The 19,160-nt window shown below is 33.3% G+C and overlaps 2 protein-coding genes across 4 annotated transcripts; one reads left to right on the top strand and one right to left on the bottom strand.

The window, feature by feature from the left end:
• Positions 1-3,442: 3,442 nt before the first annotated feature.
• On the top strand, positions 3,443-4,321 carry LOC122295120. The gene has a single exon (XM_043104176.1). It carries the CDS (start codon positions 3,470-3,472, stop codon positions 4,166-4,168), a length of 699 nt encoding a protein of 232 aa, XP_042960110.1. The 5' UTR covers positions 3,443-3,469; the 3' UTR covers positions 4,169-4,321.
• A 1,484-nt stretch (positions 4,322-5,805) lies between these two features.
• Positions 5,806-7,708, bottom strand: LOC122295157. 3 transcript variants are annotated; one of them, XR_006237871.1, is made up of 3 exons: positions 7,053-7,708; positions 6,549-6,939; positions 5,806-6,178 (listed from the first exon to the last, which is right to left on the bottom strand). XR_006237871.1 is itself a non-coding variant. In XM_043104228.1 (2 exons), exons 1-2 carry the CDS (start codon positions 7,557-7,559, stop codon positions 6,865-6,867), a joined length of 582 nt encoding a protein of 193 aa, XP_042960162.1. In that variant the 5' UTR covers positions 7,560-7,708; the 3' UTR covers positions 6,383-6,864. The 3 variants fall into 3 exon arrangements, 2 of the variants coding, with proteins under 2 accessions (XP_042960162.1, XP_042960163.1); XM_043104228.1 differs by lacking the exon at positions 5,806-6,178 and having other exon boundaries at positions 6,383-6,939; XM_043104229.1 differs by lacking the exon at positions 5,806-6,178 and having other exon boundaries at positions 6,383-6,927; positions 7,053-7,705.
• Positions 7,709-19,160: the final 11,452 nt, after the last annotated feature.

The raw sequence follows: 19,160 nt of genomic DNA, 5'->3' as shown, positions 1-19,160 counted from the left end.
GAATATCATATACTATCTTATCTTATTATTATAATTTTTATAAATTTTTATATAAAATATAATAAAAAAATTCAATTTTTTAAATTCTAAAACAAGATCAATATTAAAAGATTATATTATAATAATATTTTATTTAACTTTCAACTAGGCATGTTCATCCGACTCGGCCCGAACTGAAAAGACATTGTTCCGACCCGGCCCGAAAGCATAACCTTCCGATAAAAAGCCTTCCGAGCCGGTGAGATTAAACGATTGAACGAACCGAAAATTTTCAGAAATTAACCGATTAACTGGAAAAAACTTTGCAGATGGTCATACGGCAGAAGCTTTGCAGATGAAATCAGCCTATGAAATCTTCTTCCTAACACTCGCCGATGACGGCGAGCACCGCTTTAGTCGACTCCCTCATCTCGGTTCTCTCCCAAGTCAAATCCCAAGCCATTCGCTGCTCCGCTCTGATCACCACCACCCACGGCAAGTTCTTCTCCAATGTGTTCGACCTATCCTGGGCCCAAGCGATCCTCCCCCGGCGCCCGCAAGCGGCTCCACCACATGGTTGAGTCCTTCAGACCGGTCGCCTGCCACCGCCGGATCGCGCTCAGCCACAACTACGTCTTCATGCGGCACGATAGAGGCGTGCTGTACATGCCCGAGGTCGACTGAGTCCCTTGTATCTGGAAGAGACCAAACAGAAAAGTCAAGAAATTCTTTCTATCCAGAAACTCAAGAAGTCACTTAGAAACGGGTAATGGGTAATTCCCAATAAAATGGAAAACGGGTACGGCCATCCTTGCTTCCGAAGAACATATGAGCAGTTCGGGCATTTTTGGTCGGTTCGGGTCGGCTAAATTGGCTGGGTCAGAAGACCGGCTTATTTGTACACCCCTACTTTCAACAAAATACCACATCTTATTTCATCTCATCTGAACTGTGTAACTAAACAAGATGGAATTCTCAGCATTTCAATTCACATTTTTAAAAAGAATGAGAGAGGATTTAAATAAGTGGAAAAATCAAATTAAAGGTAATTTCTACCTGAATGAGAGATAGCTCATGGTCATTAAGATCAATAAAAAATAAAAAATAAAAAAGGATTATGTGCTACAATATCGGTAATCAAAATACAAGTTATGATTAAAAAATAATAATTAAAAAAATTAAAGTTAATTTTGAGTGTATAATTGGACGTTGAAAATAAAATTAATTGGAACCTAAGAATAATGATTGATCCGAATTAAAAGGTCAGAAGAATGTGATTAGGTTGTAGATAAGATAAGTATGCTTGAAAATTTTCTGCGTTGGAATTCATCAATCGTTTGAAAGAACTAGAAGCAACAAAGCATCATGATCATGCAAGTTATATTCATTGTGGCTTCAAATAACGTCCAAACCGTCATGAATGCCAAATATACCAGCAAGATACATTGAATGAAAATGTGTGTTTGCGTGTTCTCAACACTTTTTAATATACTCTTCTATTATTTATTATTTTATTATTATTTTTTAATTATTTTTTATTACTATTTATTATTTTTTTACTGTTATTCAATATTTTATTATTATTTTTCATCTACTTTTTTACTACTATTTACAACTCACTCTTATTCATAATATACCTCAATACTTCTCAACATCTAAACCCTAGCCCCATTTAGCTTTGAAGATGGTTTCGTCAGATCATCTCAACATTCAAACACCATAAATACAAATATAAACACTTTTTATTGTAAATTTTAGCATCGTTCGTTTACACAAATGAAATAAAAGTTAAAAATTGAATAAAAAAATTTTTAATATTATTTTTATTTTAGAATTTTAAAAAAATAAATTATTTATTATATTTTTTGTATAAGAGTTTAAAAAAGTTGTAATGATTATATGAGATAAAATGATTTCGTTTGAATAAAAAAAATTTTAATATTATTTTTATTTTAGAATTTTAAAAAAATAAATTATTTATTATATTTTTTGTATAAGAGTTTAAAAAAGTTGTAATGATTATATGAGATAAAATGATTTCGTTTGTATAATTTTTTATCTAATTATTATATAATCATTATAACTTTTTCAAACTTATAAAAAAAAAACACAAAAAGTAATTCAACTTTTTCAAATTTTAAAATAAAAATAATATTAAAAAATTATATTATAACAATATTTTAATTTTATAATATTTTTATTCAAAAATTTCTATCTCTTTTTTTAAAATCCCGTAAAATATCTTAATTTAAACTATTTTATTAATATTCACAAATTTATCATCTCAACATCTAGCAAAAGACATAAATCGAACATACCTAAAAGTCTATTGTTTCCTTTTACAAATTTATCATTTCAACATCTAGCAAGAGACATAAATCGAACATATCTTTTCTCTTGTTTTTATGGACATGTGTATATGCAGAATTATTGTCCTCTGCGTGGTTGTTAGTGAGCATTTTAAATTATTGAAAGTGAATAATTTCTTGCATGTGAGCTTCGGAAATTATTGTATTTTTGCGCTTTAGGGTTTATGTTTGATTTTGTGTTGCAGGTATTTAGGCCTATTCTGAATATCTCTATTGCTCTGATCTAGTATATATATATATATATATATATATATCTGTCGAGAGTATCTCGTGCAGCTTTGTTAAAAAGCACGAATTTTTGGCAATTTATGTTTGAATTTAAATCACTTTGTTTGTTCGTTTATTTACTAGAATTTAAATAATTTTAAATTAGTAATAACATTTTAGAGAGAGAAAAAAAAATTGAAAATTGGGAATGTAAATTGTAAATGCTCATTACCAATTTACGAAACTAAAAATTAAAATTAATTAATTAATTAATTTATAAATCAAGATAAATACAATAAGGATTTTATTATCAAATCAAGTGTAAAGCACATTATCCACATCAATGATAAGATTTTATTTGTAGCATTCAAAATGATAAAATTTATCATTTTAAAAATTTATAATTGTATTTATAAATACAAAAAGAATATTGGATTCAACAGCTTTGGCGTAAATTTTGATTTTTGTGTGCGTGCACTGTATTTAGGCCCCGCTTGGTTACACAGATGAGATGAGATGTTTTAAATAGTAATAAATAAAATGTTGTTATAATATAATTTTTGAATATTAATTTTGTATTGGGATTTGAAAAAGTTAGATTGTTTATTATATTTTGTATTGGAATTTGAAAAAGGTGTAATGATAAGTTGAGATGAGATGAGATGAGATTTTTGGTTTTGGCTAAACAAACAAGGCCTTATAAGTTGTTATGTAAAGTTAACTACTTCACATTGATTTTCTTTTTTAAAATTTAAAATTTATCATTTTTAAAATTTTAAAATTTATCATTTGAATTCTCTCTCTTTGGTTTTTCAAGATAAATGCTACTTTCCCCATCTTGTACCGATTGTTAGCATCATTCTTTGTCGATTATTAGCATTGTTCTTTGCCCATCTTCTTTATATTTCAGCAATATGGACTGCTTTGATTTCTACTGCCACTCATGGCTACTAGACTTTGCAATGTCGCGGGTAGAAGAAGCGTCGTATGTCCCAGTTAATTTCATCTTCAAGGTCGAAGCAACATTTACATATGTGCCACAATCCATGGTTGAATTAGACAACGGCGACAATAACAACGCTGATAACATAGAGTGCGAGACATTCGAGGAAACTTTTCATGTTTTGCGCAACCTTGTTCTACAAGAAAGCACGTCGAGAACCGCCATATCTGACATGCTCTATGTAGTTCGTGTTCCCTTAGAGATTCAGGAGTTCATGGTACATAGAATCTCTACTCGTGCGAGGGACGTGATGAGACAAACACAGTATATGGGCCGCAGGGATCTGGAGATGCGGGTGACTATTAGGGTCTCACAGTGCATCAATGAAGAATCATTGCGTCCTAATTATACCCAAATATCAAGGCAAGCTATGGAATATTATGTTTTAGGGTTATCGGCCAGAACAGTGCCCAAGTCATGGATTGAAGCGTTGGAAAAGGTGGAGATTGAAGGAATCTCAGACCGGCAGTGCGCTATCTGTTTGGAAGAGCTGAGTGGTCCTGAGGGCACTCGCATGATGCCGTGTTTGCACCTATTTCATGAAGATTGCATCCGCAAGTGGTTGGAAAGAAGCTTGTTTTGCCCTCTTTGTCGATTCAAGTTGGCTTAGAATCGGTGAGCTTTGTTGCATGCAGAAGAAGGACGTGTTGTGAGGTAGAAATTTCATTAGTTTTTCTGGGTCAAATGTTTTGACTAATTCATGTTCACGTATTATTCTACTAATTGCTATAAAATAATTAGGAATTATCTTCGTAATAAGAAGATAACACCATTGTGTCTAAATATTTTTAGAGTAATATGCACTAATTAGTTATTTAATTATGCTTGATTTTGGAGTTTAGATTATGAGGTTGCTAAGCCAATTAATCTAAAGAGAAGTGCTATGGCGACAACAAAGAGATTCTACAAAAATAAACTCATAAATTGATATAGTTTTTCACATGATACGTTAAGTTCTAATTTAAAAAACAGTGGTTCCATGATTTTTTTTTTTTATTTTAAAAATTCATTTTTTTCATAAGAACTACTCGGACTTGCATACCCTACAGATTGTATCTAGTAGCCTTACTCAATACTCAATAGCATAAGGATTGTCAATAATGCTGATGAAGCTAGAACTACCCCCCCTGCAACTACACACCACTTATTGTAAAACACTAAAACCTATTGTAGCCGTCAAAAATTTCAAAACAAATCACTTTTTATGCTAATTGCTGCGGCAAACTTTCATATAATTAAAAATATAAAATATAAAAAAGGGATCTCTCTCTTGGGGGTCAGGCGCGCCGGCAACCAGATCAATTACGTGGATACTGCTTAAAACAACATCCTGGTAACACCTACAAGGCTCTACATGCGGCATGTTTCTGGATCAAACAATCCATGCCAGCTCTCATTTTAGATGGACCTAAACTCACGCTTACCTTCACTGTTGACAGGGGACACCACACAAACAAATAATCCCATTACGCTCAATTTGTAATTCTCTATAAATGCCACAGAAGTTCAGAACCACCAAATGCTAAAGTGGGTCAGATGAAGAACAAATGCAAGTTCCAATTATACAAAAGCAAACCCTAAAATAAGATAAACTTCTGAGGTATTTCTTGCTTTATTATAGTTGAATAAAATGTCTGAAGAGACAGATAATCTATCTCTCTCTGACTGGCATTTGGGCAAAGATGGGTGTAAGCCTACATGGGCGAACCATTGTTTCAGCCCTGCAAGTTCATGCAAAAGTTCATTAAAGTGTATGGTTGTCTGCATCAGGACTCAATTCCACCCACATGCAGCTTGTACTAAAGGCACTATCAAGTGTTTGGTTGTGTACATTAGAGTTCAATTCCACATTTCCATCCGCATGCTGCTTGTTCTAAAGGCTCAGTCCTTGGTGGTTGGTGTTTAGGTCCACCTGAAACATGGGTTGGAGGATATAGACTAGGTACAAATACCATAAATGGGTCTTTTATACCATGAAACCTCCTCTCAACTTCTAAATCTTAGTCATTCTCCACACTAGAAAGAGGAAACAAGAACTTGACCGGAGAAAGAGGAAACAAGAACTTTCAGGTCAACAGTATGCAAGTAATCATCTCTACCTTTTGTGACCAAAGCCGATGGGGAAACAACACTTGATGAACAAAGAATTGGTGTAAATATGATGAAGAACATTAATGTACCATGTTTAAACCTGAAGGGAAAAAGAGAAATGTGACTAGGCTCCACGAACCATTATACAATGTAGTATATACGAAATTTCATCCCATGATATTAGAAAAGAATAGAGTTCAAAATCTATAAACATGAATTCAAAAACTTCAAAATTCATGAAAGACCACAGCCCTTCCATCATAAATCTGGAAAATCATCATGATTATAATACTATAGAAGGGCAACACGTTTAGTACTCTTGAGGCCTTGCCTAGCTACACCACCAGCGGAAAAACAAACCATAAAAGAAATGTTGAAATTGTGATAAACTATAGCAGAAATCTACTCTAATAATCATCACTATTCAAACCTTCTGCTCAAACTCTCTGACAACGAAACAGAATCCTTCAAGGTTCAGACCCGAGCATAACAATTCAAATATAAGTCCCTCAACAAAACCGGTGGACACCTATAAAGAGAGAGACAGAGAAAGCGTAGTAAGGATACCCTGACTCATTTGTGCTTTCTATCCCTCTAACATCAAAACCATTACTCAGAAAATATCTTAGTCCGATTCTTAGATTTAAGCGAAAATGAGAATAGCAACAAATGTCAACTAGAAGCAAAGCAATTGACAAGATTGACAGTTTATAAGAAGTCGAAGAAGCAAAGATAAAGCGACAAAGCTTTTCATTCTTTATTATTTTATCTCATGAACTAGTTTCACATAATTAAAAATTATATTACAGAAAAGAAATAAAATAACAGACTCGATACAACACCCATGATATACTCATGGTACGATTAACTTAAACATAAACTAATTGCAGATTCATCACCTGAAATTTTCTCCACTAGATGGCCATGCCTCATTTTATCTTCTACAGGAGAAAACGCCAATGTGATTAATGATTATGCCATCCAGCCTTGTTTATTTCCCTCTCAATTCATCAACGATCCTCTCAAAGATAGGAGCTGGCCTGACTAGTTTGCCGACTCTGAACTATATGGAATAAAAAAATGCAAGCACGCACATTGGATGGAAGCATAGAACCCACATCCATATTCTCCGACCAGATTTACAGGGGGAATGAAAGAACCCATGAGCCGATTGATTGAACTACCACATAACTTAGACACCCTCTCCGTCACAATCTACTCAAAATCCCTTCCAGAACTGTCCTGATCAAGCTGATATCGTAGCTCCCCAGATTGAATCTGCGTTTGAAACTGCTCATCATTTTATAAATACATCCAACAGAATACCTCTAATGTAGATAATCCAACAAAAGCTTAATTAATTCAGCATCAGTAGAAAAATAAAATAAAAATGGAAAGCAAACCTTGGGAATTGCGTCAGCTACAATAAAACCGCTACCATCCGGAAGCTGAGCGTGATCCACCGTCCTCATCGCCATACAATCCAGCGGCGTTTCGAAGAGCGACAAAGAGAATTGCTTGTCAACCACGCCGACGTCGAAGTAAATCAATCCGGAGCTGGGTATATCCACCCTGATTCCCTTCACCGGGAACCAAAGAAACAACTCCTGCGCAGAAATACCGGACAAGGCACCGATCTGACCGTAGCTTAGAGTGCCCGAAACGTTCCGGTCGTAATGCAACTGGCTCTCGAACTGGGCGTTGCAGGCCTGATCGAAGTGGGCATGAAACCGCCCGGTCTCGTCGATGTCGAACTCTCTCACTCCCTTGGGAAGCAGGCCCATGGGGAGCCCATGTTCCCGCAAGACTTCATATATCGTCGATGACAACGGCGAGTCTTCCGCACTAGAGATCGGGATTGAAGTATAGGAGATTAACGAGAGAAAGGAGAGCCAAAGAAACGGTAGCATAATGTGAAAGTTATGGGTTTTCTTCACTCTGCTACAAATGTTGCTCCGTTAGGGTTTAAGCTTTAAGGGGCTCTGAGCAGAGAGAGAGAGCCGTGGGGAGGAAGAAGTAGGAAGGAGGCGGGCGGTTCCAGCTTCAGTCCAGGCTGATGAATTATTGGGGGGTGTCTGCTGTACGCAGGTGGGACCCTTTGTGAGGTTTTGTCTACGGCTAACCAACGGTAATCTGACAGGTGTATATCCACGGTGATTTTCCCTTCTTAGAACATTCACATTGGCTAGGCCAAATGAGATGCTTGGTCAAATTTTACATAATTTGACTCAAAAATTCTTTACATTGAATCGGGTAAATCTAAAATAATTTAAACTTTTGCTATAGTGGTTGGTTAAAGATGGAAGACCATTACTCATTCATCAAATATTAAAATATTAATTTATCATTCCAAACAAATAAATTAAATTAATTAGATCAATATAATTAACATTTAACATTTAAAATATAACTATTATTAACATTTAATAATATTTTTTAATATTAATTGAATAGAATATAATTATTATTAACATTTAACAATATTTTTTTAATATTAATTTAATTAGAATATAATTACTATTAGCATTTAATAATATTTTTTTGCAATATTAATATAATATAATATAATAATAATTATTATTAACATTTAATAATACTTTTTTAAATATTAATTTAATTAGAATATAATTATTATTAACATTTAATAATACTTTTTTAAATATTAATTTAATTAGAATATAATTACTATTAACATTTAATATATTATATTATTATTATTAACATTTAATATAATATAATTATTATTATTAACATTTAATAATACTTTTTTTAATATTAATCTAATTATAATATAATTATTATTAACATTTAATTGGTAGAATTACAAAATGTGAGAAAATAAATTAAATAAAAAATTTATTAATTTAATAATATTTTATTATTATATAGAGAATAGATGGCTAATCTAATGTGAGGATTGAATTTTGATGGAGTAGGCAAATGTAAAAAAGTGTTGATATTGACTAAATTTGAAGATGAATTTGGCCAAACCAATGCCAATGCTCTTATTTGCCTAAAGAATAATGCTAGTTGCACCGCTTCGGCTATTACTGAAATTTTTTTATTTTATTTTATAATTAAAAAATAATAAAAAATACATAGAAATAAATAAATAGTTGAAATTATAGTTTTATTTTCAGATTTTAATTTCTTTTATGATTAATGTATATTGATATCTTAGTTATGCTTATTAATAAGTACTATTTTCGCTTAAATTTTTCATATTTTCAATAATATTTAATTTTTTTTTTTTGCTTGATTCATTTTCAACAGTAGTGATTGATATAACTCATGAGATTTAAAGGGTTATTTACTTAAATAAAATACACTTTAAAAGTTCATACAACAAACAATTGATTACTAAATATAAAAGAATAATAGTTTTCAACATAGATTTGATAATGGTATTATAATTAGAAAAGTGACAAGTCTTATAAGAAAGTCATGAACTTATATGCATTCAAGTAATATTTCAGATCTATTTTATAAAAAAAATAATTTTATAATTTAATTTATTTGAAGTCACAGAAGCTTGTATATTTCATTCTAATATATATTTTTAGACTAAGCATTTACTTTATAAATAATTTAAAATAAATATGTATATATAATGAATATTGTTGAATTTCTATAATATTGTAGTTATCATTAGGCAGTCTCATAGTTCATAGTAAGATATTCACATTATAATTATATATAACCAAATAATAATAATTTATATACATAATTTTAATGACAAGACATCTAAATAGAAGTATTATCGCATTTTAGATTATTTAATAAGAGTTTTGTTATGTATAATTATTTTTTTATATTTTTTTTATATTTTATTAATGTGATTAGTTAAAATCGTTATTTTATATTAAAAAAATAATATAATTGATTATATTAGTAAAATGTACAAAAAATAAAAAAATAATTGTATATAAAATTTTTAATGTAATAATCTCCCAAGATAGAATATGTCATTTTCTCCCTCAATGTCTTTTTGTTTTAGATTCTTAAATGCCAACAGAATCTTGGGTATCTATATCACGGTCGGAGAGTTCAAAAGCTTTCTTTCACGTGGTGGGAAGTGAGTGGTCGGAATGTGTTTGGACCATACACGCCCCTGTCAGGGAGTAAGAGGGAGGGAGCAAACGAGTGGGGAAAAGAGTACAGGGGATGAAGATAGAGACTAGTGGTTGGGGGCACAAGCAAGCCGTGAATTTAGCTCCGATGCTTATCGGAATGGCCCTCAAGTCTTTCTTATCCACGTCAGCTCAGCTGTATCCTTAATTTGGCTGGACACGCAGTCTAGAGGCGTTATTCTATTTTTAAACAAGTATTTTTAAAATTTTAAATTTTATTTTCAATTTATAAAGATTTTAAGAAATAATTGAAGGATAATTATCTCGGCTTGAATTATCGAGAAGGGAGTTTGTATTCTTATATGATAGCACATTTACAAGGCAATATCTTACTAGCTAAATTACATATATATCCCTCCCTATGATAATGATAGACCTTAAACCAGGTGGCTGTACAAGGAAACATTGACTAAGAACGTATTTTCAAGTTTGTCCAGACGTAGTGTTGGCAGTATATCTTTACAGTTGGAGGGAAATGATGCCTTAGTTGTCTTAACACCCCCCGCGTTTACCGAATTGATGCATTAGTTGTCTTAAACCCCCTGCGACGTAAACGCGGTTGGTATTAACACGTTTACACGTTTAGCTTGGAATGAAAAAAGCAGAATTGTCATCGAGAGAGACTTTTAGTGAAGAGATCAATAATATGAGGGCAGAGGGAACAAAGAGGGAATTCGCATAGCATAGCAAGAAACTGTTCATGCACATAATACTAATCAAGTGCAATATGTTTAGAGTGATTGTATGAGATGGGATTAGAGGATATAAAAATAGCATTGCGATTATCGCATAAGAGAGTAGTCAGAGGAATGGAGAGACGAAGATCTTGCAAGAGATGAAAAGGTCAAGTGAGCTCGGTAGTAAAAAGAGCAAGGGCTCGAGATTCATATTCAACACTAGATTGAGAGATGGTAGGTTATTTGTTGGCACTCCAAGAAATAAGATTACGACTAAAAAGAATTACAAAACTAAAAGTTGATCATCGGGTGTTGGGGCAACTAATCTAATCGGCGTCTAAATAAGCAAGTAATTTTTTGCCATTGTTAGAATAGGTTCTAAGACCAAAATAGAGAGTTACTTTGAGGTAACATAGGATGCATTTCACAGCTTGATAATAACCCTTCATACATCGTTATAAAGCATGTCTTGTTGCTAAAGGATAAACCCAATAATTGGTCTCAACTTTGATTAAACTTTCAATCTTGTGGTCAAATTTGCAACTGTACGACTTATAGTACTGTCACTTTTAGATGGTCTTTTTGTCAACTTGATGTCAATAATAAATTTTTACATGACACTCAATAAAGAGGTTTACATGGATCAACCTTCCAATTATGTTAATCATCGTTATCCTAGCCATGTGTGTCATCTCCATAAGTTATATATGACATCATACAAGCTCATTAGACTTGGTTTCATCATTTCAACACATTTCTTATTCAACTCGAAACACAACGAATCAATGTGAGAACCCAAAAATAAAGCTCTACAACTTGAGAACATAAAATTTTGCTGTCAAAATCTCTCCATCCAAAGTTCTCCATCCCGGGTTTTATGCTAACTATAATAATTACATACGGAATTCTCCAAGTCACGTACAATATACTCCATTAAAACCTATAAAATTTGAGTTGGAGTCTTATTGGATTTCATTTATTTATTTGTATTTTTGTTAATTCAAACCTTATACTTTGTTATGTTCCGAGTTGAACAGATAAAAATTTGGATGTGAAGAAATAATAAACTAATAGCATTCATCATTTCTTAAAGCATTTTGGTAATTTGAGAAATCAAAATAAAAAAGAAAGAAGAAAAATCAAAGGAGAAGAGAATTTCGTATATTTGATCATTTGAGAAATAAGATTTTTTTTTTTTTTTTTTTTTTTTTTTTACCATTTTGAGTTTAGTTATAACCTCATTGGATAATATAGTAAGTATTAAATGGTTGGAAGTATAAAACTATTCAGAATGAAAAGTGCTAGATACTATAATATCATAAAATATGCAAGCGCTGCACATTCTTATTGAAAACATTGAATAAATATAAGATTTACATAAAAAAACTATTTTTTAATAATGGATCTTACTTTTTTTCAAATGGAATATGTAACACTTGCAGACTTTAAGATTGCATCTGACATTACTCATTTAAAATATGTTATATTGGTTAGCACCACAAAAGATTAACTAATTTAAAACAAAAGAATCCTTCATAAAAAGTAAGGAGAAATGCTGTAAGGAAACTTTACACTACACATCTTCACCTAACCAATACATACTTTGTCCTTTTTGCTATTCTATTTAACCATGCACATATTTTAGTATTAAAATATAAATGATAAATTACATATTAATTAAGTGAATATGTGTATGTAAAATTTCTATGTAGAATTTCTCAAAGAGAAATGATATTAGCAATCATGAAGTATGTAAGTACCATACAATCCATTTGAAAAAAGTAAGTAGATACAGGACCCATATAAAAAAATTAATTTTTTAATAATAAACTCTATAAAAAATTATATAGCACATGCACACTCCATAATTATATTTAACAAAGAAAATACGTCACATAAATTGGATATAAAATTCAATCCAAGCTAACATAAAGCGACAAGAGTGAGCTCAACAAACAGTTTGGATAGTGAGATGAGATGAGATGGTTTTATATGAAAGTTGGAAGTTAAATAAAATATTTTTAAAATATTATTTTTTAATATTATTATTGTTTTGAAATTTATAAAAGTTAAATTATTTATTATATTTTGTGTAAAAATTTTAAAAAAATTGTAATAATGAGATGAGATGAGACAGTTTTTTAATCCAAACAACTCATTGAGACTCGAAGGCAAGAAATCATACAAGCAACAGACGAAGAATGGCAACACACAGGCAAGAACTAAAGCTATGAGGGTGAGGGGGCCGCAATAGAAGGAATCGGGAAATTGGTATTTGAAGGTGAGGATCAATTACAAGCGCATTTAGGCCTGATTTGGATAGTAAAATTCGTCTAACTAATTCGTCTCATCTCATCTTATCTCAATATTCAAATATCATAAATACAAAAAAAATTTTAATTTCAAATTTTTAACTATTTCATCTAATCATTACAACTTTTCCAAACTCCTAACCAAAATACAAAAACTAATTCAATTTTTTTAAATTTCAAAATAAAAATAATATTAAAAATTTATTTTCTAATAATATTTTAAATTTATGATATTTTTATACAATTTTTTTTCTCTTTTTATCCAAAATTTCATAAAACATATCAACTTAAACCATTTCACTATTATTCTTACATCATTTCATATAATCTCAATGCCTCAAGGAATTTAATGATGAAATTTCTATTGGCTATAGGAATCTTGTAAAGTTCCCATAAGTTTTCACGAATCTATTAATCGTATAGGTTTTAGTCTAACTACATAGTTAGTGTTATTACTCACTATGGCATCATAAGTGTGTTTTTTATTATTGGAGATAGTTAGAAAAGTTTTAATTGGACACATGGAAAGATCTTAGCCACCTTACTCTTTCAAGTATCTTGAACTGATTTTTTTGTAGATATTATTGGGTAAGAGAGACCTACACTCAACTCTCACTCGGGGTAAGAGAGACCTACACTCAACTCTCACTCCGGGTAAGAGAGACCTACACTCAACTCTCACTCCAGTCTCATCTTCTATCATATTTTGTCTATAAATACCTCCAGCCACTCCCCACGAAATTATCTTCCTTTATACCTTTCATTGAAAGAATACCAAACTCTCTCGGACAGTTTTTAAGTATTCTTTCGCATACCCATTTCGAAAATTTTGTAAGTGTTTTATCATAAAGTCTCCTTCATACAAGTTGTTCCTTTTTTAGTCTAGTTTACGTGGATATCTTATTTGTTCCATTTGAATATTATTTTATCAGTAAAATATTGTTTAAACTCTAGAAAGGTCATTCTGGGAGATAAACTGGAGAATATGTTGTAGTTTAGATTTTTTGACCAAGCTAATGGATAGATATTGGTCCGAAATTTTTATGGAGTATTGTTAACATGTGTATATGATTATTGGTTGAGGATTGTTGCATGACTAAATGTTTTGATGAAAAATTTTCTTAGATCTAGAAACTTAGAAACTGGAAGAGGAAAAACAGTTTCTGTTTTGAGAAAGTTTAAATCTTTGGTAGTCTAAACCTATTCCAATGGTCGTGATAATTTTATTGAAGAATCCTAAGCCTCTTATATACATGTTATAATATTATTTTAAAGATATTTGATGTTAGTTTCAAATATATAAAATTTTATGCAAAGAAATATTCGGATAGGCTAAAGTGTGGATGTTCTTGGCTAAATTTATATTTTGGTTAATTTTTAACCATGTGATCTTGAATTAGAATCATATATATGTTTTAGGACATCTTTTTAAATCATGTGATGGTTTGGTTTGAAGATCACATCTTTATAAGTCATAGATCAAAAGGTTGATCAAAACAAGTTAAAAACAAAAAATCAAAGGAAATAGCATATGAGAATTTCGGTCTTATGAAATTTTAATAATTGTGATTAGTTTTAAATTTTTCTAAATTGATATTTAAGTTTAGGATAAAATTTACATAAGACATGTAAATTTTGGTGACTTTTGGAATTAGCATGCAAAATCCTTAAGTTATAGGTAAAATGGTCATTTTCTCACATGTAGAGGGTAAAATGAAAATTTTACTATTAAGTTAGTATTTTTCATATTTCAAATTATTAGTGATTTAGTTCTAACTTTTAGAATTACTAATTACAGTTTCTCGTAATCGCGCTTGAGCTTTTATAAGAAATGCGGAGATCAAGGTAAGTTAGCTTTTAACTTACTAGCAATCTACTGTGTATGTGTGCTAAGTAAAGGAACTACAGTGTATGTATGTGTGTTATCATATATGTCATGTCATGTTCACTGTTGCAAGTATGTCATGTTAAGTATATTTCCGTTACATGTAATATCATGTTATGAAATATTGTATGTTACATGTTTAAGTCATGTTATGATTAAACCCTATCTCAAGTTGGTCATATCTTTCAAATTATGTTCAAGTCACGTTATGTTACGTCAGGGTTTCTGTCCTTTCATATTCCAGTCGTTTTTCATCTTGAGTTACATTTAGTTTCGCAGGGTCCACAACAACTGTAGCACACGAAGTATAGGGTCACAACAATTGTGACGCATACACTACGTGAGACACATCAATTGTGACACGTAAAATACATGGGACCACAACAACTGTAGAGTATGTATTTAGACAATTAAAGTCAAGTTTCAGAGCAAGTTCATGTTAAGTCAAGTTTCAGAGCAAGTTCATGTCAAGTCAAGTTTCAGTTCACGTTTCAATTTAAGTTATGTCAGTTATGTTATGTTGTACGTCAAGTTATGCTTTAATTACTTATGAATTTGATTATGCATTCATGCTTTTATTGCCATACATGCATCAATAGGTTGTGTGGAAGTTTTTTTGTTAACTTACTGAGATTTGTAATCAAATCTCACTATGGTAGTCCCAACTACCATTCCTCCCGAATGGTAGGTTAATATAGTAGTTAACGTAAATTACTACTTGTACTATGGAGTTGCATCTCCAGTACTTTTTGGATCATAAGCATTTTGGACTAGTGTTGTGATCGTAGTTGTTCAATGGGTCTTTATATATGAAGTATGTTTTAAGCATTTGGGATATTTTCAATTCGGTGCATAGTATTGCTAAAGAAAAAATTTATCTGCTGCAAATATTGCATAATGTTAGATGCATGTTAGGAACATTGCATCTAATATGTCATGAACGGGGGCAGGTAACCTCGTGTTACATGTCTCGACGCTTCAAATTTATGTTCGATCCCAAACAGAATTTGGGGGAGTCACAGGGTGGTATCAGAGCAATACGTCTCTGGGTAGTAAATCCACATATCCTTAGGAAATGTACCAAATATTAGGTTTGAAATTTAGCCGTCATTAGGCTTGAATTTCTTAAAGGTATGAAATGTAGTATGTGGTTGTAATACGTATACTCGTGTGTTTAAGGAAGAGACAAATGACTCGTGGTAGAATATCTCGAAACCTTGAGGGAGACTTCAATCAAGAGAATCAAAATTCCCCGATGGTTGGAGGATTAGCTGAAACTGTACGTATGCTGACTGACGTGCTTAGACATCAGCAATGGCAACAAGTGCACGTACCTAGACCCAAAGTTAGGGGTTGTCCATATGAGAAGTTTTTGATTCACCGTTATCCGAATTTTTTTGATAATGAAGGGCCACTGAGAGCCGAGAAATGGATTATAGATCTTGAGAGAACATATGAGATTTGTGGATGTCTTGAGGATCAAAAAATTCTATATGCTGGATACCTATTCCAAGAAGAAGCTGGAATATGGTGAGTTACACATAGGCAACTTCTAGTTAGGGAACTAGGAAGTGTGGCTGCATTGTCTTGAGAAAGGTTCAAGAAAGAGTTTGACAACAGATTCTTTCCAGACTCTATCAAATAACAGAAGACCCTGGAGTTCGCGTCCTTAACACAAGGCAATTCAACTGTAGAACAATATGCCGCTAAGTTCATGGCGTTGGGAAGGTTTGCACCACACTTAATTTCAACTCAAAGGATGCGAGCACAGAAGTTTCAAGCAGGACTTCAGCCTAAAATCCGAAATCAAGTAGCTTGCCTTAGAATAGAAAATTACCAAAAGATGGTAAACATCGCTGCCATAGCAAAGATAGAGCAGAAGTAGGGGTGCTACCCGCACCATACGGTGCGGGGTAGCCCCCCCCCCCCGCCCCCCGCCCCCGCATGGGGCGGATGGGGAAAATCCACCCCGTCCCCCGCCTCCGGTGTGCGGGGGCGGGGTACCCCGTCCCGCATGACGGGGTACGGGGTGGGGGGCCAGTCCGTCCGGCCCCCCGCACCCCCCTTCTGGGCCTTGGGCCCAGAGGCAATTTCTGGGCCATTTTGGGCCCAGAAGCAATTTCTGGGCCAATTTGGGCCCAGAAATCTCAGCAATGGGCCATTTTGGGCCCATAAAATTATAAGTAAAAAACAAAAAAAAAAATTTCCGAAATTTAAAAGAAAAAAAAAAGTGTTATGTCTAAGAGTCTAATACGTAATAAACTAATAATAATAACTAAGCTATTACAAAATTGAAAGGCTAAACAATTACAAAATTACAAACATAAAAGTGTCCAAAGGACATTGTATCAACATTACAAATTATTGAATACAAAATTTTTACAAATCATTAAAAATTGATCATTCTAAAGAGGCTTGTCAGCTGTGGCTTGTCTTTGAGTCAAGAGGTGTGACAGTTGGGGCGGCCCGGGCTTGAACACATTTTTATGTTGCAGAGGTGCTAGACGTCTCATGTGTTACTACAAAAATTAATATTAAAATTAATAACGATGAAATGGAAATGAATATAAAAAAATTAAAATAATAAAATAAAAAATAATTACCAGGTGGTCCAGATCCAGACTGATCACCACCCTCATCGGTCTCCTTAAAATCTAAAATATCCGGAACATGAATATCCTTTCCTATCGTCCAACTCTGTGTGCATATCAATGCCTCTACAGTTGTAGGAGACAATGAACTACGGAAAGGATCCAATATACGACCTCCGGTACTAAAGGCTGACTCTGAGGCAACGGTGCTAATAGGGATGGCCAAAATACAGCGGGCAATCTCAGAAATGATGGGATATTTCTTTGAGGCATTCTTCCACCATCCTAATATATCCCAATGATCATCATCATCTTGGACCATATCCGCTGACAAATAGTTGTCTAACTCAGAAACGACCTCCGTAGATTGATGGACTAGTGTGGGATTCTGTGCGAGGGTCTTAGTCCACGGCATTCTGCGCTTCTTTGTAGGAGGCCCGGTCACGATGTCTGTAGAAGGAGTTGGGGTCGGTGTATGTGTCTTCGATGTAGTACCACCCTTAATTGCCATAAACTCGTCATACAATTTTTTCAGGGTATCTCGGGCCAATTCACCAATAATGTCAGTCCATACCTGATCGTGAACAAGTCCCAACCCATATAACAAGCCTGAAACTTTCAGACGGGGATCAAGAATAACAGCCACATATAAGAAAATATTCATTCTAGTCAAATCTCCCCAATACTTGTCATATTTTAGCATCATGGAACTTGCCATCCCCCTCATCCTTTCATTGGAACCCCTACGCATATCTTTTAATTCTTCTTTTACCCTACATATTTGTTGACAAAACCCATGGGATGTAGGGTACAAAGAACCAGATATATTCAACGTGACATCATAAAATAATCCAAGAAAATCAACGAAAGTAGAAACTACCACCCAATCATCATCATTAGGCTTTCGTGATCCCCCGTGCTCATCAAAGTATTTGACATATTGGATGTCTTCATCACCCAATAATTGAAAGGCTGCCTTATATTCCTGGGCCGCCTCCAACATCAAGAAGGTTGAGTTCCATCTGGTAGGAACATCAGTACAAAGACCCTTCTTCGATGTTATGCCCGCAGCCTTTGCAGCAACTTTGAATTTCTCCAATCTTGAAGGAGAAGACCTCACCCATTTCACAGCCATTCTAACTCGGGCAACCGAGTCATCAACATCTTTCAACCCCTCAGTCACAATTAAATTCAAAATATGTGCAGCACATCTAACATGCAAGTATTCACCACCCAAGAATGTCTTATTTGCATCTTTAAGATAATTCTTTAGATATCCCAATGCGACATCATTAGAGGACGCATTATCAACTGACACAGACAAAACCTTTTCCAACCCCCACTCCTTTATTGCGGCCTCCAATGCCTTCCCAATCGTCTCACCCCTATGATCAGTTATTTGACAAAATTTAATAATCTTTTTGTGCAGAACCCAATCAGCATCAACAAAATGCACAGTCAACGACATGTAATTCATATTTTGGATAGAAGTCCAAGTATCGGTAGTGAGGCAAACTACCAAACCCGTGAGTTGGCCCCTCAAAACATCTTTATCACGAAGGTACATCTTCTTAATATCCTTTGCCACGGTGTGACGAGAAGGAAGTACAAATCTGGGTTCCAACTCTTGGACAAATTCTTGGAACCCTTTACCCTCCACAAATTGAAAAGGCAGCTCGTCCATGATAATCATACGAGCTAACTTCCTTCTACACTCATCGGGGTTATACTTCGTATACCCCTTCAATGTTGGCCCCCCGGCCCCACTACTCCCATCAGTCATTTTAATATCTAGTCTAGATTGGCCCTTCTCTACTAAGGATTTTAATATTGGACTCTTCTTGCATTGTTCCTCTAGATGGACCTTCAGATGGGATGTACCATGTTTCTTATAGTGACATCCATACATTTTCCCA

The sequence above is a fragment of the Carya illinoinensis genome, chromosome 14 (genome assembly GCF_018687715.1).
Source record: "Carya illinoinensis cultivar Pawnee chromosome 14, C.illinoinensisPawnee_v1, whole genome shotgun sequence".
NCBI lineage: Eukaryota > Viridiplantae > Streptophyta > Magnoliopsida > Fagales > Juglandaceae > Carya > Carya illinoinensis.
The sequence above is the reverse complement of the archived record's forward strand: the minus strand, read 5'-3'. Positions and strand labels throughout refer to the sequence as shown.

What these genes read in the sequence shown, in the direction of transcription:
- LOC122295120 (XM_043104176.1), top strand. Translation starts at nt 3,470, where the DNA reads ATGGACTGCTTTGATTTCTACTGCCACTCATGGCTACTAGACTTTGCA.
- LOC122295157 (XM_043104228.1), bottom strand. Translation starts at nt 7,559, where the DNA reads ATGCTACCGTTTCTTTGGCTCTCCTTTCTCTCGTTAATCTCCTATACT. An exon ending in TAGCTGACGCAATTCCCAAG is followed by an intron (nt 6,940 to 7,052) that starts GTTTGCTTTCCA and finishes AATGATGAGCAG; the next exon opens with TTTCAAACGCAGATTCAATC.